Raw genomic sequence first — 25,788 nt, forward strand, 5'->3', positions numbered from 1 at the left:
ACAGCCTGAGGATGGAGACCTCATGACTTAGTTTTAAGTTTCCACTCCCAGTAATTCTAAGAAACATCAGTCAACATGCATCTCTAATAGCTGTAATAAATCTCGCCCTTAATGCCAAGAATTCAGGGAAATAATTGTGTGTGTGTGTGTGTGTGTGTGTGCATGCACATGCGTGTATCTCTCCAAGGTGAGTCTAGAGACATGGATGCTGACCTAACTAGTGGTTCAAGGTTCAACCAGATACAAAGAAACAACCTGCAGGCCAGAAAAAGGGGCTATTCCCCCCCTCCCCAGTTTCAGGGAAGATTTCTCTGGACTATCAATATCAGTTTTGCTCCTTGGTGGGAAGGGGACCAACCTATCTATTTCCTTAAGTCATGTACAGGGAAATTGGGAGAGGCAGGACCTCTGATCAGAATTTTGGTTGAGAAATTATGGAGCCAGGGTGAATAACACAGAATGTCCAAGTCTGCTTACACAGAACCCCCCCCTGCCCTCGCTCCAAAATGACATGCCAAACTGTGTGCACATGAGATCTGATTCAGAGTCAGGGTTTGTGACTTATCAGATTCCCAAGAAGGTCTGTAACCCACAAAAGGAAGAAATCCCTGCAGAAGATGCCGGCATGCTTTGAAAGTGCTGTGGAAGCGTAATATCTTAATTTTAGAGCTCAAAGGAAGCTGCCTTCATCTATTTCCATAAATGGGAGCCCTAGAGGCCAAGTATCATAATAGATAAAATTCTCCTGCAATAATGGCAAGAATGTACAGGAACCGTCACCTGAGTCCACAGTAAACTACAAAAGCTACCCAGTGGAATGCTGTTGTAGAAAGACCATTTGCTTCCCAGATAATGAGGCATGGCCAATGGGCAGGGGGTTGTTCCTATCATTCCAGAAGGAGAATAGGACATTACATACTGTCAGAACCTTCTCCAGTCCCAATCTCCTACAGTCCTTCATTGTGTGTAGGGTGCTCTGTTTGTCCTTCTTTGGGGATGATGAGGAGGGGGATTAATTTCTATTCAATTTCAGAAACTAGTTGGCCTAAATCAACCCTAAAAGTTTGTCACAAAGTAAGCATTTGAAAGTACAAATTGCAAAAAGAAATTGCAATTAAAAATAGCTTTATGGTAGACTTCAGCAAAACAAAATATAATGATAAGAAGCAAATACCTAATCCTAAAATAATTACAAGTATATCATTTAGGACTCCATTTCCTGGGTATGGAGATAAGGTATCTAAGAAGAATTGAGGAATCCAAAGGTAAAATTCTAAATTTTCATCATGATTTTTCCTAATTGCAATTTCTTTGGAATATGTCCTATTATCTTCATAGTGATTGGTATTCTACCTGACCTCCCCCCCCAAAAAAAAAAAAAACAAAAAAACAAAAACTAACAGGGCATATGAAAAGATTTTCAATGTTATTAATTACTGGGGAAATAGAAATCAAAACCAAAATGAGATACTAGTTCCTACTCACCAGGATAGCTATAATAGAAAAACTGGAAAGTGTCAGCATTGGCATGGACCTGGAGAAATTGGAACCTTGTACACTTCTGGTGGGAAGGTAAGCAGATGCTGTTGCTATAGAAACTACTAGTGGTTTCCTTGAGAGCTAGACATAGAATTATCATATAATTATATTATCATATAATTCTATGACCCAGCAATTCCATTTCTAGATTTATAATGCCCCAAAGAATTGAAAGCAGGGAATTGAACAGATATTTGTATAGCCATAATCACAACATAATTCCCAAGGGTCAAAAGACAGAAGCACAAATAAAAACTTTTTTAAAAAGAAGAAACTCAAATGTCCATTGATGGATAAATGGATAAACCAAGGGCGGTAGATAGATATAGTCAAATATTAGCCTCAAAAAGGAAGGGAATCTAAAATGCTACAACATGGATGAGCCTCAAGAACTTTAGGATAAGTGAAATAAGCCAGCCACAGAAGGACAAATACTGAATGATTCCACTTCTACGAGGTCCACAGAATAGTACAATTCATAGAGACAGAAGGTAGAGGGCAGTGGCCCAGGGAGGAGAAGCCCGGGCAGCAATCAATACTTACAAGATGTAGGCGATGACTCCGATGGACCAGCAGTCAACGGCTTTGCTGTAAGGTTTCTGGGCCAGAACTTCAGGAGCTGTGGGATGATAAAGAAGATACACAGGCCTGATCATTTAAATGTCTGGGACTGAAGATGCTTATTAGGACTCTTTCCCCCCTGTATGTTATTCACACTGAACTCGCCATGAGTTTGAAAACTGCGTTGAGGGCTGAAGTGTAGCTCAGAGGTAGAGTATGTAGGGGCTTAGCATAAACAAGGCCCTGGCTTTGACTTCCAGCATCAAAAAAAAAAAAAAGATACTAAATATAAAAATTGAGTAGAGAGATAGGACCCATTTTATTTGTTGACTTTTCTAACTAGAAAAACAATTGAAGATGTGTGTGTGTGTGTGTGTGTGTGTGTGTGTGTGTGTTTGACTAGAGATGATCAATCCATCAGCAAATCTTTCCTAGATGGCTATTTCATGATAGTGCCAGGCTCAGCACTAAAGCTCAGCCCAGCCTGCCGTGAGAAGTTACCCTCAGTGTGGGGTCTGGAGGATGTGACTGCACCTCAAATTGACTCAAGGCAAATTTCTGGCCCTGAGTAGGTGCCCCGGGGACACAAAGGCAAAGGACCCTGCCTCTGCCTTCATGGACTCTCAATGAGATTTGAGGTTTGGGGTGAGCTACTCATCAGTACCCTCATTTTGTTTGCTCACTTTTGAAGCAGGAAAAATGTGACTGAATCTCACTTTTCTTGAACCTAAACCAGCATCCCCGCAAGAGCCACCCCTCCTCAAGGCTTGGGCTCACTTGTACTATTCCTGCCCTCCCTGTTCCAGGCTGTGGGCTCCAGCCCAGAGTCAGAGAAACCACCCAGTGTTTAGTGACCAGCGGCATCTGGTATGGTTGGCGTTCCACGCAGGCTTATGCTGAGTAAATACATAGGAGACAGTGAGTCTTACAGGCAAGTCAAAATCTCCTCTCTCCCCAAAGGTGTCTTTGGTACACACTTCCCAGAACAATTAAAAGGATAAAGAAAATAAAAACCGTGTTGTCCTTGTTTGGAATTGTGTGTTCTCTGACCTTTGGCTGCATGAACCCACTAACATCCTGACCATCATTATTCTCAAATTATAGGTGATGACACAGAGACACTGAGAAGTCAAGTAACTTGGCCAATGTAATATGGCTGGAAAGTGGCCTCTACATCCATTTCCTCAGAAGGTACCTAACCCCTATTAAGTGCCTGCCATCAGCTGGGGCCTGTGTTAATCATTCATAAATATTTTCTACTTGAATCCTTTCAAGAAGTCTGAGGATCACCATGATCTGCACTTCAGAGATAAGGAAACTGAGCCACAGAGAAGCTAAGTAATTTGTCCCACGTCAAACAGCTATACACAGAAGAGCTAGAATTTGAAACCAGGTCAATCTGACCCTTGACCTGGCTCTTTTACTAGAACATACAGTTTGAGAAGAAAAGAGCTGCTTCCGCCTCTAAGAAAAGTCCTCTTGCAGAAAAATCAACAGGGAAATCCTCTCTTTCATTCTGTTGAAAATAAAAACCTTCCTAAGCAAGAATAGGGAGGTATATAAACTATTGTTTAGTGTCTCTGTTCATGAGAGGCAAATAACATCCATAGATCATTCCCAAATCTAATTTTAGGTTTGAGTCCTAAATTCCTCCAAACCTCTTATCTGATTTTTTAAAAATGAGAGCGTAAGAAATATAGTTGCATACCCTTTCTTGGCTATGCTCACTCTCAATTCACTAGTAAAAGGAGGGACAGAGCCATATAGTCACCAACTGGAGAAGTAGTCCCTGGACAATTGTCCAAATTGAGGCTCCTTTATCCTCCAACTGCTAAAGAGCATATTTCTCAGACTCTTCAGTTATGGGAATTGACAAAGAGAAGTGGCCACACTGGCATAGATGGTCCAAGAAGTGACTGAACTCTCAAGGACTTTCCAGGGCCATCCTGTGGCACAATGGAAAGGAGGCCATAAAGCACCCACTGGCCACTTTCCCCTCCCTCAGAGCTGCTGTAGATCTCGGGAGAGCAGAGCCACGCTGGTGGGGCAGAGGCCCTGAGCCCATCACAGGAATCCACAGGGCCAGCCAACCTGCTTTAGCTACTCCACTGACCCAGGTGTCAAATGGCACAGAGTTACAGGGAGTCAGCCCAAGGTGCAAAGCACAAAATGTCATACACCAGGTACCCAATGGTGACAGACACACAAGGGAGCAGTGCAGAAAGGAAGCCATGGACACTTCTGACAGCTGCTACCAGGGTATGAGCATGGATTGGGCCCATGTCCTGAGCCTCAATGTACTGAGAGAGGACAAAAACCATAGTCCCTGAAAAACAGGCATCTCTCCTAGGATCAGTTCATTCTGGCTTCCCTATCTCCACCCTCATGCATGGGGGGAGGGAGAAGGCTTTAAAAGAAGATCCTCCTCCTGCTTGTCTATTGAAAAAAGGACTGTACTGGCCACCATCCACACATTGGGGAAAATGTTTGTACATCAAACATTTCACCTGGGGTTGGAGCTCAGTGGCAGAGCACTTGTCTAGCATGTGTGAGGCACTGGGTTTGATTCTCAGCACCACATATAAATAAATAAAATAAAGGTCAATTCATATAAATCATTTCACCTTCAGTCCAGCAAATTCACCAACATACTGGGCAGTTGTGCAAGACATGGCCAAGACTTGAAAAGCAAGTGGCTGACTTTTATGTAGCTTGGAGCTTGGATGTTACATGAGATGTTAAATAGATCCTTGCAGCCACAGACTACACTTAAGTAAGTCCTAAATTGTGAGATTCTGCTTAAATGATGAAGTTCATAACATCAAATATGTGGTTAAAAACAATTTCTGGTTTGGATCAGTAACATGGATGTTAGGGGGAAAGTTCTGAGTTATAAATATTAGGATAATAATATTGTGTGCAGAAATCCATGTATTTGTGCCAAACTTTTCTTGTTCTCTTTGTTGTGTTGTATCTGGGTTATGTCTACAACATAATTTAAAAAAATATATTGTTTTGATTTTTTGTTTGTTTGGGTTTTTAAGGTTTTTGAGACATGACCTTGCTAAATTTCAGAGGCTGGCCTTAAACTTGCGATCCTCCTGCCTCAGTCTTCCAAGCCGCTGGGATTCTAGGTGTGTGCCACAAGCCTGGCTAACATACAATTACTTTTTAACCAACTGGCTGTGAGTAAAGCGTCTGCATTCTGGTGAGGATCTTAACTGTACTTGGAAACAAACGCAGGGGCGAAGATACAAGTGTAATGTCATGATAAAAGATAAAGCAAATAGCTTCAGAAGTAACAATCCCATCACCTTCAAATACTCTGAAAACTGAATAATGACCCATATGCCAATGGCCTGAATTCTAATTTGACTGTAATGTGATTGCAGGAACCAAGTATCCTTTGGAACCCTGTTTGAGAAAGCCTACCTGGATCATTTCCAAGAGCTTCTTTTCATCTCATAAGAATTCTTGAAATAAGATAAATTCTCAGACAATCTTTAAAACCCTGGCGATGTAATGTGCCGACCAAATCATGGTGAACTCCCAGACCTGGAGGATAGTTTTGCTTGCTCTCCTCCTGTGTTCTGGAATTGGCTCTGCTGTTTCATCCATCTGCTGAATTGGCTGGGCTGTTTTGGGCTGACTGACTCCCATTTTCCTGGTTCCTTTCAGCTCTGGGGAGTTCACGTCTCCCTCTGATCTTTTCAGAGGTCAGTTTTCATGGTGAGAACCAGTTAAACTCCTTGGTATTGTGATATTGGTCTCACGCTGCTTGACAAGAATTCCTCGGAAATTCTAAAATATGGCAAGCATCCTCTTTGACAAACTTTGAGAAGACAAATGAATTCCCAGGCCCACGAGGGGCAGAACACAGTCTATCCAGCCTTGGAAAATGACAAGGCTCTCTGGGCCACGCCCTCTCAAGGCTGCCTGGAGATGCTGACGAACTGCTTCATAAAGGAGAAATAATGTTTTCCTTTAAGAATCCCAATGTGGCAGGAGGCCCTGGCAAGGACTCCCTACCAAAAGAGGGAGACTTTCAATTGGAATAACTTCACTGGAGCTCTTGACCAAGACAGTAGCTATTAAAAGGCTCCTGGTTAGTGGAGAGGCCATCAGCCGCCAGGCAAAGCAGGAAAGGGTTTATTTTCCTGGCACAGCCACAGTTGAAGGGACAGCCACACCAGTGGAGAGGGGCACATGCATTCCTCCTTATGCGGATGATGCAACCAAGTCCCTGGGGGCTGTCGGCCTGTAAAGAGACTCATCCACTTGGAGTTGTTGAAATGGGCATATGCAAAGTAAATGGCAGGTCTAACCTAATCATCTCTTAGGCTTGGCCAAAGCCAGCCCTTTAGACTTAGAGAGAGGGAGGCTGGGCTCTGAGTGTCATACAGGGCATGATGGTCGGGTTCCCAAGTCCATTCGCTCAAATCCTACAATACGCTAGCCACCTGTGATTCCCAATGTGTCTTAAACACCCTTTACTGCTGTGTGTGACTCACACTGTCAAACAGCAGACTTGAAGGTACTGGAGAACAGGGCCATGCTCTAATCACTGATGTTGAGGGCTAAGCACATTCCAGTGGTTAACATGTGGTTATCAACTGAACCCAATCAAGTCACCACACATGCCATTATTTCTACGCAAAGATGTTTTCCAAATTCCATACATCAGAGCTACCAATAAATTTAACTGTACCAAATATTTTTGGCGAGTAGGTACAGGAAAAACAAAATAGAGAAAAAAAAGACAAATTGATTTTTGGAAAGCCAGCCATGATCTATTGGGATATCCCTATATTAAGTAAAGACTAAATTGACCTCTAAATATATTTGCATGACCGATGAGTTCTGACAGGAATTTGGGGCCTTAAAAAAACAGAACTCTCCTAATTCTCTACAAATGGATATGTTGGTCGATCAGGCTACTCTTCTTTTAAAACTCTTAAAGGGATTTCAGAATTATTAGGTTTAAAACTAATAGGCCAAGCTATTCTGTTCTATGAGTGCTCAGAACCACCGTCCTGTTTGGATCTCAGGTGCTATTCCTGTTGGAAACTTCCTTAGTTGACATCTATAAATCCAAGCTCATCTCCATGTGAACCCTGCAGCCTCAGCAGAGCATCCCCTGAGCCCTCAGAGATCTCTGTGGACAGATGTGGTACCCTGAGTCCCCGGGCCTAACTCGGGCAATTTAGAAAACAGTAGGTTTAGAATTTTAAATAACTGGATTTACTACTGTGAGATCTGCCTCCAACCCACTTATGGAAAATTCCAGTTCCTGGGCAATGTCTTCTATAAACCAAGCTATTTTATGTGGATTTACAGGAAGTATTCTTGGTAAAGGGAAGGACTCCAGAGATTTGGGGAAGGGAAAAAAAAAGAATTTCCGGAAGCTTTCATTTTGTCAAAAAAAAAAAAAAACAACTTAATTGCTGATTTTCCTTACCAAAGGGGAGAGAAGAAAACAGAGAAGGCAGAGAGCCTTCTGGGGGTGGGGCACTGTAAGCAATCTTCCTGAATTCATAAAGTAGAAAAAGAAGTTTCCCTTTTCCTGAGCACCCAAGCACATGTCACAGAGTAGTTTCTGATGGGAGGGTGCAGGAAACCGAGAAGGCCTCACCCTGTTACTAAATTCATGGTCAAGGTGATTCATTCTCCTCTTTGGATATTTGATCTATGTTTCCTCTCAGGACTTCAAAGATGACTGGGCTGGAACACAATGAGGAGGGAGCAGCCCCAACAGGACCTGGAAAATATTTCTCCCTTTATTCAATCATTTAACCAATAGCTAGCGAAGGGCCTCCCTGGTCCCCTCCCTGGGGTGGAGCAGCAGACCCTGGCTCCAGTCTTACAGGGAGCTCAGACACAAACCACAGAAGTAACCAGGGACCAGCTGTAGCTGCAGCCAGGGAAGAGGCTGAGGCCAAGAGAGAGGAGCCCAGCAGGCAAGATGGGAGAGGTGTTTTTGATTTTTAAGTCAAATTATTCTGAATGAAACTCTAAAAGTACTGATTTTACTCTAAATAAAAACCTATGATTTCAGTCCCTGGATTGAATCAGAGGACCGAATTAAGACGAGGCTCTGTGCCAGTATATCTTAAAAAATTATCTGTTCATGCCTCAGTTTCCCCTCTTCAGGGGCACCTACATTCTGTCCTAGAGTACCTTCATGGGAATGAACTTGAGCTCAGCTGGAGAGCTGCCTGTGGGGCCTCCTCTTAAGAAATACCATTAGATACAACTTCAGAGCTAGACACTTGGGTCACAGTGGCCTGCCAGACCTTCAGGAAGAGGTGAGAAGAAACACAGCCCCCAGACAGATGTTGTGGCACACAACACCTATAATCCCAGCTACTTGGGAGGCTGAGGCAGGAGGATTGCAAGTTTGAGATCAGCCTGGACAATTTGGTGAGACCCTGTCTCAAAGAAAAAAAGAAAAAGAAAGAAAGAAAGAAACACAGTTCCCCTTGCTGGTGATGAGAGACAATTGTCTAAATCCAATTTCAAAAAAAGTAGTGACACTGCAGGTCAGAGTGGTGCTTTCTTTTAAACAATGGGAGAGAAAGATGACAGTGGCCTGCTCCGAGAAGGTGATTAACAATTTTAGAGATCAAGGAGAACCAACACTAGCTTTTGTCTTGTTAGAACGCAGACATACATTTCTGGGGAGAATTTGGCTCCAGTAAGAATTTCACCATCACAGGATGCGATGTTGGAAGTGCCTGGTCAGGTTTGCTTCCTGGCAGTAGAACTGTCCGAAGCAGGGACATTAGAGAGAAGGAAAAAATTTCACATAAAGAGGGGCTTTCCTGTGAATGACGTAGTAAACAGCTATTGCTTCCTCCACATTTAGAGTTTTGTGATGTGGATTGGGGGCAAATTGGATACAGCTGAAATACAGAGTCATTCATTCCTTGCCCGTGGCCTCTCCTCCACCCAGAGTCTCAGAAGAGGAGTGGAAGTTTCTTGGGACAGCTCTGATCTCTTCCTGCAGGTATAGATTCCTTTGCCGTTTTTCATTCTTCACCGACAGCTGTAATTTACTACAACTGTCTTGCTAAGGAGCAGTACTCTGATTTTCCTAGTAGCTTCTTAAATTTTACCACAGGCCTGGAAAGTCCCCATGAAAGCACTCTTCTGGTTTTGTAATTACCATGCTGATCTGAGCTGGGATTACTGTCGAATGCTACCCAAGCCAAGACGCAGCTGGTGGGTGGAAGAGCAAGGCTGAGGACTGGGAAGGGAGTGGTGGGGTTTGGGGGGAAGCTGGGATTTTGAAATGTGGGAGAGACTTGGAATCCAGTGGGCTGGAGGACATAAATGTCTAAGTAAGGCATTTCAGGGCGACATGGCAACAGATAACTCTTCTGCACGATCCTTGCAGGTGCTCCAAGAATTTAGCCTCCCACCTGTCTGGTTTGTGACCATTAGTGATGGCTACTTTGCACTTAGGTCAATCCCGACTTTTGAAACCTGACAAGAAGCAACAATTAAAAATTAAGAAGACTCCTATAGTCATCCCAATGTTTTGGGTGCAGAGGGAGAAGGAGGAGAAGAAGAAGAAGAAGGAAGGAAGGAGGAGGAGGAGGAGCAGAAAGAGGAGCCACAAAATGCTGCTGACCCTCCTTCCCATCACAACAAAACGGTACCAGTTCAGAAACTGTGAACCCCATCCCAACATCAAGTGTTTCGAGGAGAATCACTAGAATAATTCCAGCAGGATAGATGGTGCTTTAGAAAAACTGCATTGAGAGGGAAAAAGGAGGGGATAAAAAGGGATATTCGTAGGACTGGGGATATAGCTCAGTTGGTAGGGTGCTTGCCTTGCATGCACAAGGCCTTGGGTTCAATTCCCAGCCATACACACATATACAGAGTGATTTAGAGGTAAGGGTGTAGCTCATGGTGGAGTCCTGGGTTTGACTGCAGGCCGCACCTCCCCCTTCCAAAAAAGATTTATCATAATTGTACATGTTGAAGGGGCTCCTCAAAGGCAGGTTTTATCCTAATGATGAACTTTTGGTGCCTATCCATGTTTGCTTGTGTCCAGGAAGAGACCCCACAAGTCTCTCCAGGCAGGGAGCCCTCTCCTCTGTAAAAATGGGGTGGAAGCAGCACCTGGTGTTGCATCTCACACATGTTATGGTGTGAGATGCTCCCTGTGGGCTGTCACCAAGTGGCTGCTGACAAGGAAGGAAAGAGAACATTCTTATCTGGATCCTCCACCTACTCCTCTGCCCCTAGGACAATTTATCAGTTTCAACACTAACAGTCTGAGAGGAGGACAGCAATGATGTAATGCTTCCAATCAGGACTAAAATATGGCACTTAGGGGGGAAACAGTGAAAACCAAGCTCTGCCAGGGGTGGGGACACCACCACATTGAAGATGAGCTTTAAAGGGCTGGGGCAGAGAAGCTATGAGGATTATGAAAAGAACAGAGATTATCAGGCTGTCGAGGACAGAAATGGGTGACGGCCATCAGCTTAATTCAATTTTTTCTCGTCTGTTCTGAGTGAAGATAAGAAAATGACCGCCATTCTCCTTGACATGTGGATACTTACATACTTCAAAGACACAAAGTCACATATCTATAGAAACACATAATATTAGAACAGAGGAAAAAAAATCACAAGGGGACACATAGTTCAGCTTGTTTACTTTACATAAGAGAAACTGAGAGCCCAGGTGTTTAAGTCAAGAACCTCGACCTCTCTCGGGCCAAACCAATGGCAGGGAGACTCACATTCAGGTCCTCTGCTGTGACGGCCACCAACTACACTTTGCCACCTGGAGGCTGGAGGTCCCCATTCCCATGCCGTGGTTTTCAAAAGCGCATCCTAATCTCAAGTCTCACATCAAGTTCTAAAAATGCAGCGGTCCCTGCATTAAGGGCATTCCTCTAACTGGACGAAAATACACTCTGAGCACGCTGACCAACTGTTCTCCATCTCCAATTAGAGAAGAGCAAGACAAAACGTGCTTAAACTATTTTAGACAAGTTCAGTCAGAGACAGACTAAAGAGGGCCACCATGGTGTGCCCTGCCCTGACAGCCCCAGTAACTTAGCCATCAGCCACCATCTCCAGAACCAAGGTAGAGTTCTCCTACTTCCAGGTAACGTCCAATCCCGAAACAGTTGCTCTGCCCTCCAAAGGAAATACTGATCAGTCAGCACTCAACAAGGCTTCAGGGAAAAAAAAAATTCACTTAGTTCAGAAACATCACAAAGCTGTTAAAAACCTCCATCACCAGCCTCCTCTCTCTAAAGTGAAGATGGGGAAATCACCCTGGTAGGAGAGCAACATGGTGCCTTTCTCTTGAAGACATTTTGACACTGGATCTATAGACAAAGATTTGAAGTTCTGTTGAAAGAGTTTAGTTTGCTTTCTGGTTTCAGAGGATCCGAGCAATCCTATCAGTGTGCAAATTGCAACATTAAGGAAAAAACCCATCAGGCTCTTCTCTACCAAACCTGAGTACATTTGTCATCTCTGATCTCTTTTATCAATTACATGATTGAAACACATGCATTCTGTCATTTACTATTGATGTTCAGTGAGTCAAGAGAATACATTTGGATATTTTAATTAATGTAATTGAGCAGGCAATGTAAATAATTTACTAAATTTCTTAGCTCTGAATTTTGCTTCTTATTGATGTCAACAAAGGGAATGTTATTCTTGACTTCAATTAAATGGATTCCATAACCAGGTCAATATTATATTGACAGCTAGCATGTTGTTCTGAGAAGCTAATTTCCACCAGATGGGTCCATCGCTTCTCCTAAATTATCAGCAATTACTAATCTGTACCAGCTTTATCTCCAAGCCTGCTCATTTCTCCAGATCCTACAAGTAGCAGATGGTGACTCTGAGCCTCTGTTCCCTTGCTTCTTCACATTGCTAACTGTCCATATCTTTCTATCCTTCCTTCAAATTCCATTTTCTCCACGAGTTTTTCCCCTGGTTATTCCATCCCTTGGCAATCCCTCTTATACCTGCATTTTCAAGTTGCTTCTGAAGTACGTGAGTCAGATCATATTTGAAACATGCTACCATACAAGTATCTGTACTGCACACTTGCCACGTTCTATTGGGGAACCTCTAGATAGAGCCAGCCCTCCAAGTGGCCTGCAGCAGGAACACAGTGACCTGGCTGGAGGGATGTCTCAATCCCCTATCAGTGAAATGACTTTTGTCTCCACGGGCCAAGGCTCCCCATAAAATCCTAGCAGCTGCTACACATAAAAGGGCAAAGTTCAAAGTGCTTAGATTCCTGTTACCTTCTCCTAGAGCACCGAGTGCTTGAGGGTCACTGGGGGAAAACAGTTCTGCTTCATTGTCTCTTCATTATTGTTAGAGAGTTCCTTTAAATTAAAGTAATAACTTGATATTATAGTAATAACTATTAAGCTGAAGAGTCATTTAGATAATAGCAATAATAAAACAAGGTTTCACAAATTGAAACCAACACTTCTAACTATAATGAGTTTGAACTAAAGCTGTAGAGCTGTAGAAGCCATGGTAGGTGGGGGGTGCGTTTTTCGTACCACATACACAAATTTGTTTTTAAATCTGAATGTGCCAGGCTGGGAGCAGACAGAAACCCCCAGGGCACACAGCTGAAGAACTGTCTGGCATTTCTGAGAACAAGAGGGCTGTGCTGTGCCTTCTGGAGAATATTCCTCCATTGGACAAACTTAGTTCAGGCATGAGTGATAGTGCTGTCAGCTCTGCCTCCAGTGTTAATGAATCAACAATGTGTGTTTAAAAAGTGATTTTAACAGAAACATACATAAAACAAGGTCATGTGCTGACCAGTTGACGAAAATGTTGTGACCAGAATGTTGTGACCCAGCAATCTGCACAACTCAGAAGCAAACTTATTTGCAAACTTCTGCTCAATTCTCAGGCTCTTCCCCTGCAATTGAAGTCAACAGCCTCCTTCTGGATGTTTAGGCTGGAAAACCTCGAATTATCCTTGACTTTTCTCACCAAAACCCCACTTCCAATATCTCAGAAAATCTTCATGACCTTGACTTGGGAATATATTTGGAATCAGACAGCGTTTCATCACTTCTGTTGTTACCAACTTGGTCCAGGCCCATATTATTTCAGCCCTTCTAACTGGTCTCTCTTCTCCCACCCTGGCCCCTCCCCACTGTCATCTATCCTGATCCCAGGCTCCATCCCAGGAGGATCCTGTTAAAAATCAGATCATGTCCTCCCTTAACTTAGCGCCTCCAATGGCTGGGCATCATCCTGAGCAAAAGACAAAGTCTCTACAGTGATTTCCAAGTCCTGGTTTGTACACCTGCTGCACCTGACTTCTCTGGTCTTCTATTCCTCACCCCCTAGTCCTTGCTCTTTTCTCACATACTTCTGCTTTAGGGCCATGACACTGTGCTTGGGTGTGTTCCCCCCAATATCAACATGGTCAGCTCCTTCAATTTTTTTTTTGGTACTAGGGATTAAACTTAGGGGCTTTAACCACTGAGCAACATTTCCAGCCTTTTTTATATTTTATTTAGAGACAGGGTCTTGCTGAGTTGCTTAGGGCCTTGCTAAGTTAGTGAGGCTGGGTTTGAACTCAAGATCCTTCTGCCTCAGCCTCCTGAGCTGCTAGGATTGTAGGTATGTGCCACCGTGCCTAGCTAGCTCCTTCACTTCTGTCAAATCTTTACCTTGTGTCACCTTAATGACGGCTGCCTGATCACACCCCTATACAGGCACGTGGACACATGCACACCCTTATCCTCTCCACCACTTTATCTCTCCAGGTAGCGCTTACTGCCATCTAACAGATACATTAATTTACTCAGCTTTTGGCATATAGCCTGTTTCCCTCCCGCTGGAAGGCAAGGGCCAGAAAGGTGAGGATTTTTGTCTGGTTTTCTCTTTTTTCTTTCTACTGATGCATTTCCAATGCCTCAAAGAGAAGGAAGGCACGAAATCAATAATTCTCCCATGGAGGATGAATGTCACACTCAATGTACACTGTCAAGGTTCACCTGACTGCCTGTCTCTCACAACACTGAACATTTTGAAGGCAAAGCGGGTACCTTACTCGGATTTGCATCCAAATCCCATCATTGGGATTTAGTGCACAGTAGGAACTAAATAAAGGCATGTTGCATGAATAGAAGGAAAGGAGACAAAGAAAATATGCTAATATTTATGAATTTTGTGCTTTGCTTCAAAAAATCAACAAGTGTCCATTCAAAGATGAATAAGAGTCAATCAATGATTGAGAAAAACCCGTGGTGTGGTGGAGAGAGACACAGATAAACATAAACTCTAAGGCAAGGTAAGCAGAGCTACCATACTGCAAAGGACCAAGGAAAATAATTAGGACAAGATGGGAAAGGATGTGGATTGAAGGAAGCAGCTAAAAGGAGGTTGCATTTCAGCTGGGTTTTGATGGTTGAATAGGAGCTTGCCATGCAGATTATGGGGGCTAGAAATGACTCCAGCTCAGATTATGACTGCCCAAGGGATATTGGTGAGGATATGAGCTCTTCCGACAGCTCTGCTCTGAAGTTGAGTCCCCTCCACAGGTTCACTATAAAGTCAGACTCTCCAAGGAGTCTCAATGCTCAGTAAATATGAACAAACTGGAAAGCTACTATATCCCCACAGTCTTCCTCTCCCTCATCTCCTCAAACAAAACTCTGTAGCTGATGACAGAATCACCTAATGGCTTGCCCAGCTGCCCTTTAAAGCAGGGGACCCTTCTAAACATTGTTCCTGGATTACTAGTGCCTGACACAGCAACAGATAGAACCAGCAAATAGATCTTCAGGTGGCAGTCACTTAGAGACACATGGAAACCTCCATTCTGTGGGTTTTGCCAATAGGCAGAGGAGCGAAAATCAATCTAGAAAGTGCTAGAGCTTTCCAACATCAGAGCCCAAAATGAGAACAGTGAGATGCACGTGTAAACACACACACTCCTGGTCAGAGCATTTAAATCACAGCCCAGGAGCCAAGTCCCTGGAGTGGAAAGTGGACATCAGGAGCTCCACAGCCTGGGGAAGGTAGCCTGGCCTGGGGACCTTGCTGAAAAGAACACAGCCTCGGGACAAGGAGATGGGCCCCCCCCATGACCTAACAGACCTTCTCATTTCCTAATGGCGACAATTCTCTGTGGTTGGAACAGGATCCCCGCCCATCTTTTTCCGAAGCCAGAGGGTAGGCTTGTCTCATTCATTTTTATCTGTTGCTTGCATACCACACACACCCACATTTCTGCCCAGCCCCTGGCATACACGTCTCGCTCACAATCCAAACCCAGCACCTCTCTTCTGTCCTATCCTGGGAGAGAAGATCACTGACTGTGTGCTGCTCTCCCTCAAGGCTGCACTGGCCTCTTAAAAATGTTTAGAGCTGCACCAGGTGTGGTGGCGCAGGGGCCTGTAATCCCAGCTACTTGGAGGCCGAGGCAGGAGGATCCCAAATTCAAGGCCAGGCTAGGCAACTTAGGGTGACTCCATCTCAAAATAAAAATACAAAGATCTGGGGGTGCAGCTCAGGAGTAGAGTGCCCCTAGTTCAATCTCCAGGCCCAGAAAAACAACAAAAACTGGCCCGAGCACCTCCCGCTCTTGCTCCTGTGCATAGTCACCAGCCAGGCACATGAGCCTCCCGTGGGAGAGCTCCCCACAGCTTCTCCTCTCTGCCACTTTTATGCCATGTGCCTCCCTCCTTCTCCATCTGCTCCCTTCCCTTCTCTTGTTTTACTACCTATTCCCCTCCCTCTTCTCTTTTCTTCCTTTCTTTGATTTACTCTGAGAATCAAACAGTTGCCAGTTTGACATGACACCCTAATTTCGTCAGGCCTTAAAGGGCCATGAAGGGGCTGCAAGTTCGCTGGGAATTTCCCACAGTGCTCTGGTGCCTCCGGACCCAGAGTTTGAGGCTAACTTTTCTTAGCTCCCTGGGATGGTTCTATGGTTGGTGCCAAAGATGCACAGGAAGGATGCAAGCCAGGCGGTACTGTCTCCTCTTCCTGGGGCTCACCCACTGTCCTCATGGAGAAAGGCCATCAGGGTTGACGTGACAAGAATTCAGCCTTGTTCTCCGTTTTCCAATCTCCTTTCCCCTTTGCTCTCATATATGGGTGGCTGAGACATACACCCTGTCTTTGGGTGTTTGCACAAGTGCATCTTCTGCCTGGAACCCCACCTTCCTACCTCACCTGTGGCTGGCCTATTCCTGTCACCTACATAAGTGCCCGTGTCTCCTCCTGGTCCTAAAGTCAGTCCTATCTCCTTCTGGCCCTGAGTTACTCTACCGTGTGCCCTCAGTTTTATTTTCCTCCTAGCACTCATGATCTGAAATGGTCCCATTTATTTGTTTCTCTCTGTCGCTCCAACTATAAAGCAAGCTTCGGGAGGGTAGGCTCTGTGTCCACCTTGTTCACAACCTCACCCTTGGGTTCAGAATGAAGTGGGGTTCCCAGTAGGTATTGTGCTGAGCGAGTGAACACATGGATATAAACAAAGGTCTCAACATGTTCACCAAGAGTTCTTGCTATGGCGTGGAGAAGTGTCCCCCAGTGGCCTTTGTATTAAAGATCTGGTCGCTAGCCTGTGGTGCTTTTGGGAGGTAATAGAGCATTTACGAGGTGGGGCCTAGCAGGAGGTGTTCTGGTCATTGGTTATGTGTCCTTGAAGGGGATATTCAGACCCCAGTCTCTTCCTCTTTCATGTGTAAGCCAGGAGGTGAATGGTTTTGCCACAGGCTCCCCCATGAGGTGCTGCTTCACCACTGTCCCAAAAAGCAACAGGACCAACTGATTATGGACTGCAGCTTCCAAAACTCTAAGTCAAAACAGATCTTTTCCCTTTAGAATCTGACTCTCTTAGACGTTGGTTCCAGTAATGAAAAGCTGACCAGTAGTTCCAATGGCCTCCCTCCAGGTCCCAGAAGACAGAGGATGAAGCTCAGCATTCAAGGGTTGAGATCTGTCAGTATGTTCTCTGCATTTTTATGTGTGGCACAGGATCTGCAGTTCTGATTTTAGGAAAAGCTTGAATAATTCCTGGCGTGGCCAGTACAGATCAGGATTGGCTTTTTTGAGAGAATGACTTTATCACAGTTTGAACCAGGTTCCTCATATCAATATTTCCTCTCTGGCTGCATCTGTCTCAACATTTTGAATGTTTTATTGTGTCTGCACCTCATTGTCATCTCAATGTTTTGCTGTAAATCACTCAAAAAATAGATACATGCAATATTTCTGGTATTAGAATCCGGGAATTCATCCAAATTAACTGCAGGCCTCCAGTTGGGCTCCCAATCAAATCAAATAGGATTTATACTCGACTGTTAAAAGGTTTCAGGGGAAATCACTTCCCTGCTAACTTGTTCCAGTGTTTTTATTCTTCCCTCAAGAGAAATGAAGGCCAGTGTGATCACATGCCAGACTCGGAAGACTAAAAAGACCCAAGGAGTTGACGTGGGGACACACACATACGTGCCCATACTCTGCTTACCCACATAGCCGGGGGTTCCACAGGCAGTGGACATCACATCTCCTTTGCCCTCCATTTTTGACAATCCAAAGTCACTGATCATTATTTTGGATTCTTCATCTTGACTGTAGTACAACAGATTTTCAGGCTAGAAAAAAAGGAAAAGATGAAAATTATTATTATTTTTACAAATCATGTTTAAAGCTGGGTTAAATATGGGGAACTCCTCACCAAACCGCAAAGCCTGTTCACACTTAAGAAAGTCCTTGACCTTTAGGCACAGCAGGTGCACCAATGAAAGCAACATTGGTAGGCATGGTCCAGAGGGCGGCAGGGAATCTGGCCCAGGGTGTTGAGTATTTTGCCGACTCATGAAGATTAACCATATTTTAAGGCCATCTAAAAAGCTGATGCTTCTTGGACTTGAGGATTCAGTTCTTGGTTAAGGAAGGGGGCTTCACAGTAAATAAAATCACTTCTGCGGGTGGGTGCTCATCTGTTCCTTTCTTATTAGCAGCCCTTGCCCGCTACTTTTCTCGAATCCCAGGGCCTCTCTCCCTGTCCTCAGCATCCTCCCATGGTGTCCTGTAGTTGTGGCAGATGGGCTGCGTCAGTGCCTGCTGAGACTGTCAGGCACCTGCTCGCTTCCCTCCCTGGGAAGCAGAAGGATGGCATCTCCGACAAATCTGGAGTTGGAAGATGCAGTACTTTCCAGCCCAGTGTCCTTAAAGACTCTGAGATGCTGTGTGCATTTCTACAAAGCATGGGTTGCTTGTTCTCCTCTGAAGCACACAGGACAGAGCTCAGACAGCAGGCGTGCAGAGCAGAGGGCTTTTGACATTTCTTACAGTTTCTGTGTTCCTTTCTTCACTGCAGTTCCCTAATGCCTGAGTACCTCGGAAGGGCTGAGGGGAGGCAGCTGAGGGATTGAGAGGGGAGACAATGAAGCATCCTTGTCCATTTTATGTCAAGCTGGGGAATCTCATTGCTCAGTGTGTAGGGCTCACAGAGACTGAGTTGCTACAGCCTTGGAGCTTGTCCTATGTCACTGAGCTGACCACCTGAACACAGAGGACGGACTTGCTTTTTTTTTTTTAATTTTGGAAAGAGTGGCTTCAGCCAGGTGCAATGGCACAGGCCTATAATCCCAGCAGCTTTCGAGGCTGAGGCAGGAGGATCGCAAGTTCGAAGCCAGCCTCAGCAATTTAGCAAAGCCCTAAATAACACAGTGAGACCCTGTCTCTAAATAAAACATTAAAAAGGGCTGGGGATATGGCTCAGTGATTCAATGATTAAGCACCCTTGGATTCAATTCCTGGCACCAAAAAAAAAAAAAAAAAGAGTGGCTTCAGTTAATGATGCTGTCCCTGTGATAACATCAAGGACTGTGGACTTGGCTGTTGTCCAGGAACATTCACCCTACAGGATGTTTATAAAGATTTACTGAGTGAATAATCATGGCTCTCATTTACATGAAACCTAAAGGAAACACAGCGTTAGGAATCTGAGGAGGAAAATCCTTTCCCCACACATTTCCCATCCGGCTTCCTCCACAGCCTGAGGGTGAAGCGGTTGCTTCTCCTATCAGAGGTTCCTAGTGAATCTTTGGTTCTTAAGTATCCAATTTTAGGAACTATTCTATTGTTTAGAGTTTAGAAAAGTGGTTCTTTGCACTGTCTCGAGGCAGAATCACCTGAGAATGTTATTAATGACATTATGAATGTATCCTATGGCACATCTGAGATGGGGCTCAGACAGCTGGATTTCAGAGCTCCAGGATGGTGGTAGGAGGGTTGTATTGTGCAGCCACTGCTGTTAAGAGGTTCTGAGAACTGGCCAAGGCTCTGTTCTGGACCAAACTTGAGTCAGGCTCCTCTGATACCTCTTCTCCAAGCCTTGACCTTGGCCTCCTGTGGCTCCCTCCCCTGCTCACCCTGCACAGCCCAGTCTTAGTAAGACTCTGGCTCATCCAGCATAGAGAATTCCACCCCTGGAATCTGATCATGTTCTTCATCCTCCACTTGTGATGTTGTTAAAGAGAAAAATTATTCAGACACTTGTGAAAGATGGTAAGCACTCTTTACCACTACACTGGGGATTTGCAGTAGGGCGAGATCAAACTCAACCCCAAATACTACAAGTGGAGATTTATAGCCCAGGAGGAGGGTGGGGTCAGTGGAAGAAACAGCAATGTGAGGAAACCTTGGAACTAAGGGAGATTCTGGCTAAACTGAGATTTTGCAAAAGGTGGGCCAGAGGACATATATTGTGGGTGGGGGTTAAGGAATTTGGTCAGATATGATATCAGGTATATGATTTTTGCTAAACTGATTAAGAGGATTCTTGCTAACCCTGGACTAAGTTTAAGGCCAGAGCCCAAGTCAGGGACTGTTTAGAGAAAGCACTAGGGAGCCTGGATGAGGTTGGGCCAAGTTAAAGTTTAGCCAAGGAGAGTCTTGGCCAGTTCTCAGAATTTCTTCACAGCAATGGCTGCACATCAGAATCCCAGTCACCCAACCACTCAGAGCTCTAAATTCCAGATACCTGGGCCCATCTCAGATCTAAAATCCAGATGCCCAGGTCCCATCTCAGAGTTGCTGTCCATTTCTAAGTCCTTGGCTTGTCTAAGCAAAGATCTTGTTATTTACTTTTGGCAAAAGTCACCCTACCCCCAATGTCCCCTCTTAGTAATTTTTTCATCTAGGAGCCCACCAACAACTGTTTCTAGATTCTAAGCAAGGAAGAACAACCCCTGTTCTTGCTGTGTCTGGAGCTGAGCTCTGTCTCTCTTCTCAACTATGCCAAGTCTTGAATAAGGGCTACCTTACCACTTTAAAAAGTGTCGACTGAATTTTGTTCTTTAACAACCCAAAGGAAAAAAAAACTATCCTTCATCCCTAATAATAACAACATAAAAAGCAACAGGATTCAATAGTCACAGTGACAGGCCTGAAGCCTGAGATGAGATCAAGTTTGCAGAAGGATGCTTTCAAATCAGTTTTAAAAGAAAATAAAATGGGAGAATCAGAAGTTGAAATAGGAATAAGGCTTAGGAAATGGGGGAGGGGGATGGTCTCAACCTAAAAGTGTATGTTGCTCATGCTCTTTTCTGAAACACAGATTGGGGATTATCCGTTGATGGACAGCATGGATCTGCTGATACATGCATAAAGTGGACTTTTCCTATTTCTGATTTTTAATCTTCCTCGCCCCAGGATGTCTACAGCTGTAGAGGTGAGCAGGAAGGAACGGAAGGCAAATCATCTCAGGCTGCTAAACAACACTTAAGACAGGCACAGGGCTGCCAAACAGCCAAGAGGCCCTCCCCACACATTCCCCCTAGAGGAGACTCTTTTGGGTCAATAGAAAGTTCTTTTGAAGAACCATTGCACCTGAGGATGGTCAATCAACTAGTCTTTCCCAGTCTGGATGGATAATTTGAATTGGCTCAAGTCTAAGGAAAGATAATAAGACTTTTCCTGCAGGGTGGAGGTAGGGGAGCAGGGTTGGAAGGCCTAGAGACATTCTGGATGGGAGGCCCCAGGGTTTGTGGGAGGACTGTCGGGGTGGGTGGCATGGGGAGGGGACCTTGTCACACTGTATTATAATTCTGCCTAGAGTCCTAGAATAGCCTGGACTCACCTGTAAGATTATTTTGCTGCTTATTACAGCATCTTTGCAAGACAACTAGTGGCCAATACTCAAGGTACAATATCAGTCTCCACCCTATATAACGATTCCAGTAACAGTCTTTAAAAAGATCTGAATCAACATACTTTGGATAAAGCTAATGTCCTATAGAATCACACTCTTAAACCGGTAATCGTCAACTGGGGGCAGCTGTGTTCCCCAGGGGACATTTGGCAATGCCTGGAGATGTTTTCAGTTGTCAGGACTCCAAGAATGGTGCTGGAACTCATTGGGTAGAAGCCAGGGATGCAGCTAAACATGAGGGACAGGATGGTCTCCCGTACAAAGGACGGACTAGCTCCAAATGTCAGTAGTGCAGGGGCTGAGAAACCCCAGTCTAAACCAAGGTGGCAGTTGTGGGTACTTCCTGTCTCAGTCCGTTCATTTTGAAAAAAAGATCAGATGATTGGCCCTGGTAGATTCCAGGGGCAAGGAGACACAAGAACACCTTTCTAGAAAGGAGGAGGAAGTTTATTTGCACATGGGGGTAGTGTCCAAGTTGGGCACTAATTTTTCATTAACATCATCAAGCTCTCTACTGCTCCGGCTTGGACCACAAAGGTGATTTTAATTTTCTCAGATGTTAATGAAAATATAATGTTGCAATCCCCACTTCCTCTACGTAGATCAAACCTATCTGTACTTCTGAAAAGAGATCCCAAAAAATGTACTAAAAATGCTTATGTTCTTTCCACAGTGATATGCATAGTGGGTTTTTTTTGTTTTTTTTTTTTATGTTTTTTTTTTTTTTTGGTACTAGAGTGGAGGTTGAGAACCCAGGGGGTGATTTACCACTGAGAAGCCAGCCCAGCTGTTTTTATTTTGAGACAGCATCTCACAAAGTTGCTTAGGGCCTCCCTAAGTTGCTGAAGCTGCCCTCAAACTTGCGATCCTCCTACCTCAGCCTCCTGAGTCACAGATTACAGGTGTGCTCCTGTTGCCCACAAGCCCGGTGTTCTTAAAGTGCCACAGGCTGGGAGCACCAAATATGTCTCCAAAAGCATTACATGGAAGCAAAGAGCAGAATCTCCCACTCAGCCCATCTGCCTTTCTAGGAGGTAAATAAAACTGCTCTTCCTGGATGTAGCTTATCTGCTTAGAAATTGTTTTTCTAGTAAGCACAGAAAATCAGACCCTCACACCACATCCCTGCAGTCACAACACTAACTTATACGGCTACAGCTGCCTGCTGTGTTCTGGAAGCACAGAATAGGCACTTGGTGGAGCTGCAGGAGAGCAATGAAGCTCCCCCCAACTCCCCCGGCCTGAGGGCACCAGGCCAGCTCATCTAGACTGGCCTTGGCTCTCTGCAAAGCTTCCAGGCCCTGAAAATTAGCTCATCGTGCTCATGCCCATTTCACCCATCAAGAGATCTGCAAAGGGCAAAGGCTGAGAGGACTCAACTGACATCTCCATATCCCCTCATCCAGTGGTTCTCCAACAGAGATTCCTACACCAGCATGAGCATCACCTGCAACCCCTTTAGGTATGAAAGCCCTCCAGCCCCTGGGAGCCTGGCAGAATCAGGACTTCTGGGCCAGGCCAGCAAGCTATGGTTTCACTACCTCTTAGCCAGTTCTGACGCATGCTAACATTCTGCGTATCTGAAAAGAGATCAATAAAATAAAATAAAACAAAAGGTCCTAAAATCGCCTTTGGCAAGGAAAAATGGAAAAAATGAGAGAGAGAAATTGATACCTGGAGAGAAGAAAACTCCACAATGAGTCAGTGTGTGTGTGTATGTGTGTGTGTGTGTGAGTGAATCCAGGGCCTTACACATGCCAGACAGGTGCTCTACCACTGAGCTTTATACCCCTACCCATCCCAAGTGTGAGTTTTTATAAAAAGAAAAGCTATACCATTTTATCTCATTTTATCTCTTGACATCCAGAAACAGATAAATGGGCAGATGCTGAAGTTCCATTTAACAAATATTTATTTATGATTGATTCCTGACATGGATTCAGATTCCCCGCAGTTGGTATACAGTGTGGCTTCGCTACAACATGGTCCTTTTATTCATGCTATGGGTGGTGGGTGTGCAGGCTGGGGTGCATTTCTCTCTGGCCTGGTGCGTTTAGCTCTGGGGCCTGGACCTGTAACTATGGTAGCTTGGATCTACTTAGAGCACGGCGACTGGGCTGCTGCTTTTCAGTGTTCTGAGAGGTTCATCTGGGTGACATCTATGCTTTGTTACCTACATGGACCTGGGTCGGGGGATAGGAATGTGATGGGAAGGTGCCCACAGGCAGGCCTGGATCCTTCAGCACTAATGGATGAAGGGTCAACATGTCAAAGCCTCAAAAGAAATGATGAGGAAGGAAGCCGCAGGACACTGGCAGAAGGCTGTGCCTATAGCTCATTTAGCCGACCTTCCCGCAAACCTTCCATGTCCCCTCTCTCTCCTCTCCTGGTGCCTGCCTCTTGCTCCCTCTCTTTCATGTGCCGTGCTGTGCTGAAATGGGAACTGAACTTGGGCGAAGGGCTTTGATGGTGTTTATGTCTCGAACAGAACGATCTTTCCGATGGGCTTGAAGTAATACACACCCCAGTTCTCTGTGGCCCTCTGGTTTTATCGTGGTGATAAGATCTCCCCAAACAAAGATCAGCCACATTGAACTTCATCTTGTTCCAAGCTCCTTCTAGGCTCCCAAAGAAATGACAACCAAAAATACACTGATACCCGCAGTGTGTCCCACTCCTCTCTACTCAAAGCATCATTCCTCTCTCAGAATCAGTCCTCTTGGACAGGTGCACTGGGGGTTGAGGAGTAACTGGGGGGGTGTTGCTAAGCAACGGCCTCACCTTGAGGTCCCTGTGGACGATGCCCATTCTGTGCAGATAGTACACAGCATCCAGGACCTGGCGGATCAGAGTGCTGGCATCCTTCTCTGTGTAGAATCCCTTCTCCACTATCCGATCAAACAACTCACCACCGGATACGCTGTTTTTTAAAAAAAGAAGAAATCAAGAGTTTGAGAGGAGCTGTCATAATTACTCAGGGAAAACCATCAATAAGGTGATAAAAGACCCAGACTGCATTTCAAAAAGGAATCCATTTTCAGGTTTAGATTTTGCCCCACCTCTTTCCCAGAAGTGTCCTCAGGAAGTGTTCCACTGTCACGACAGTGGAAATGTTCAGAACACAATAAAAGGAATAAAGCCAAACCAGGATACATGTACTCGTCAGGCTTTAAGAAATCTCTCCTGACCTTGGCCTCTGTTCTGCTGTGATGATATAAGGTCAAAATACCCTTCCTAAATGTTGGCACCATCAGATAAGGGGAGGGGGCAATCCTGTCTAGAAGTTTCCTTTGTGTGAGAAAGGACCCTTACACAAGGGGGGATGCTGTGGGCAAAGCCTTGGCCTCCCAGCAGGACATCTGGGTTCTTGATCAAGTTCTGCTTTTAATATACTGAGTGGCTAAGCACTCCTTGTCTCCTGGGACCTCAGTTTTTGCCTCTGTAAAGTGAGAGCGTTAATCTAGTCAGCCATTTCAACAGAGAGCAGGCACATGCCCTTGGAGGTATCACCACGTCCATCAAAGTCATTTGAGATTTACAGAAGAGAAAGAAATAAATAAAGACACTGTATCATATTATCACATGGCTTTGCTTTGGTGTTTATGGCATAATTTCATTTTAATTTGTTTTGAAATTCAGAATGTCTTTAATGGTTGGTTGGTTTGTTTGTTTGCTTATTTGTTCGCATTTATCAAAATGGGGACAAAGGTCAAGGCCTGGGGGACAAGCTCCACAGCCCCTTTCGTCTCTGAGATTTCATGCTTCTCTGGGTCTAATGAAGTAATGGAATGGTACAGTCCAGAAAAGACTCAACTAACTGCCTTCACATTTTTTAGAGTATACACTTCTCTAAGAAAAGCAGTGCTTTGTTCAAATCATCAAGCCTTTCTAGAAATAAACTTCAGGGACACATGAACACTATTACAAAGAAAAAAGAAGAAACAGATTTTTCAAGAACAACATGAAACAGTTTGTTTGAAATATTAAAATCATAAACCAGTTTTGAAACAACTCTACAGCTTTAATGCAACAGAAGATGCATCCTGGTAGAAACACACACACATACACAAAGGTATTAATTTCTACAAGTCATATAGCAATTAATGTGCAAGAACTTTGTAAAAAGTTAATAAAGAAATAAAAAAACCCAATTGCAGCTATAAAAGGCTTATGTGTTAGTTTTTTCTATTACCTAGAGTCATTCCAAGTAATATTGTGCTTGGATGTTTCATTTCCAAAGCAAACTGACAAGCTAGATCAGAAAGGAAAGGCACTCAGGAGAAATAAAAAGCAATTCAAAGAGTGAAAAGAAATGGAAACAACTGAAAAGACACTACTTTTTGACAGCTATGTTGTTGAAAGAATCCATCCTTAGGTAATCCAAGGTATCAAGACATATTCTCCTGGTAACTGAGACCAAGCTTGCTCCATTCCTTGTTTTTCTAGAACTTTTCCCAGTGAGTTTCAAGGTCTGAACCTTTGCAG

General features: G+C 44.4%; 1 protein-coding gene across 4 annotated transcripts in view; it reads right to left on the reverse strand.

The window, feature by feature from the left end:
* The window catches only part of Camk1d (calcium/calmodulin dependent protein kinase ID), a 405,245-nt gene that overhangs the window by 35,700 nt on the left and 343,757 nt on the right, over window positions 1-25,788 (reverse strand). For all 4 annotated transcript variants that reach the window (XM_046442306.2, XM_046442307.2, XM_058578622.1 and 1 more), the window contains exons 4-6: window positions 24,085-24,223; window positions 17,611-17,737; window positions 2,083-2,158 (exon numbers count right to left, since the gene is read on the reverse strand). In XM_046442306.2, coding sequence (XP_046298262.1) covers window positions 2,083-2,158; window positions 17,611-17,737; window positions 24,085-24,223 — 342 coding nt within the window. The remainder of the gene's footprint in view (window positions 1-2,082; window positions 2,159-17,610; window positions 17,738-24,084; window positions 24,224-25,788) is intronic.

Source organism: Marmota monax, unplaced genomic scaffold (assembly GCF_021218885.2).
Source record: "Marmota monax isolate L192 unplaced genomic scaffold, Marmota_monax_Labrador192_F-V1.1 WCK01_AAM20220418_F8-fsc00072, whole genome shotgun sequence".
Classification (NCBI taxonomy): Eukaryota; Metazoa; Chordata; class Mammalia; order Rodentia; family Sciuridae; genus Marmota; species Marmota monax.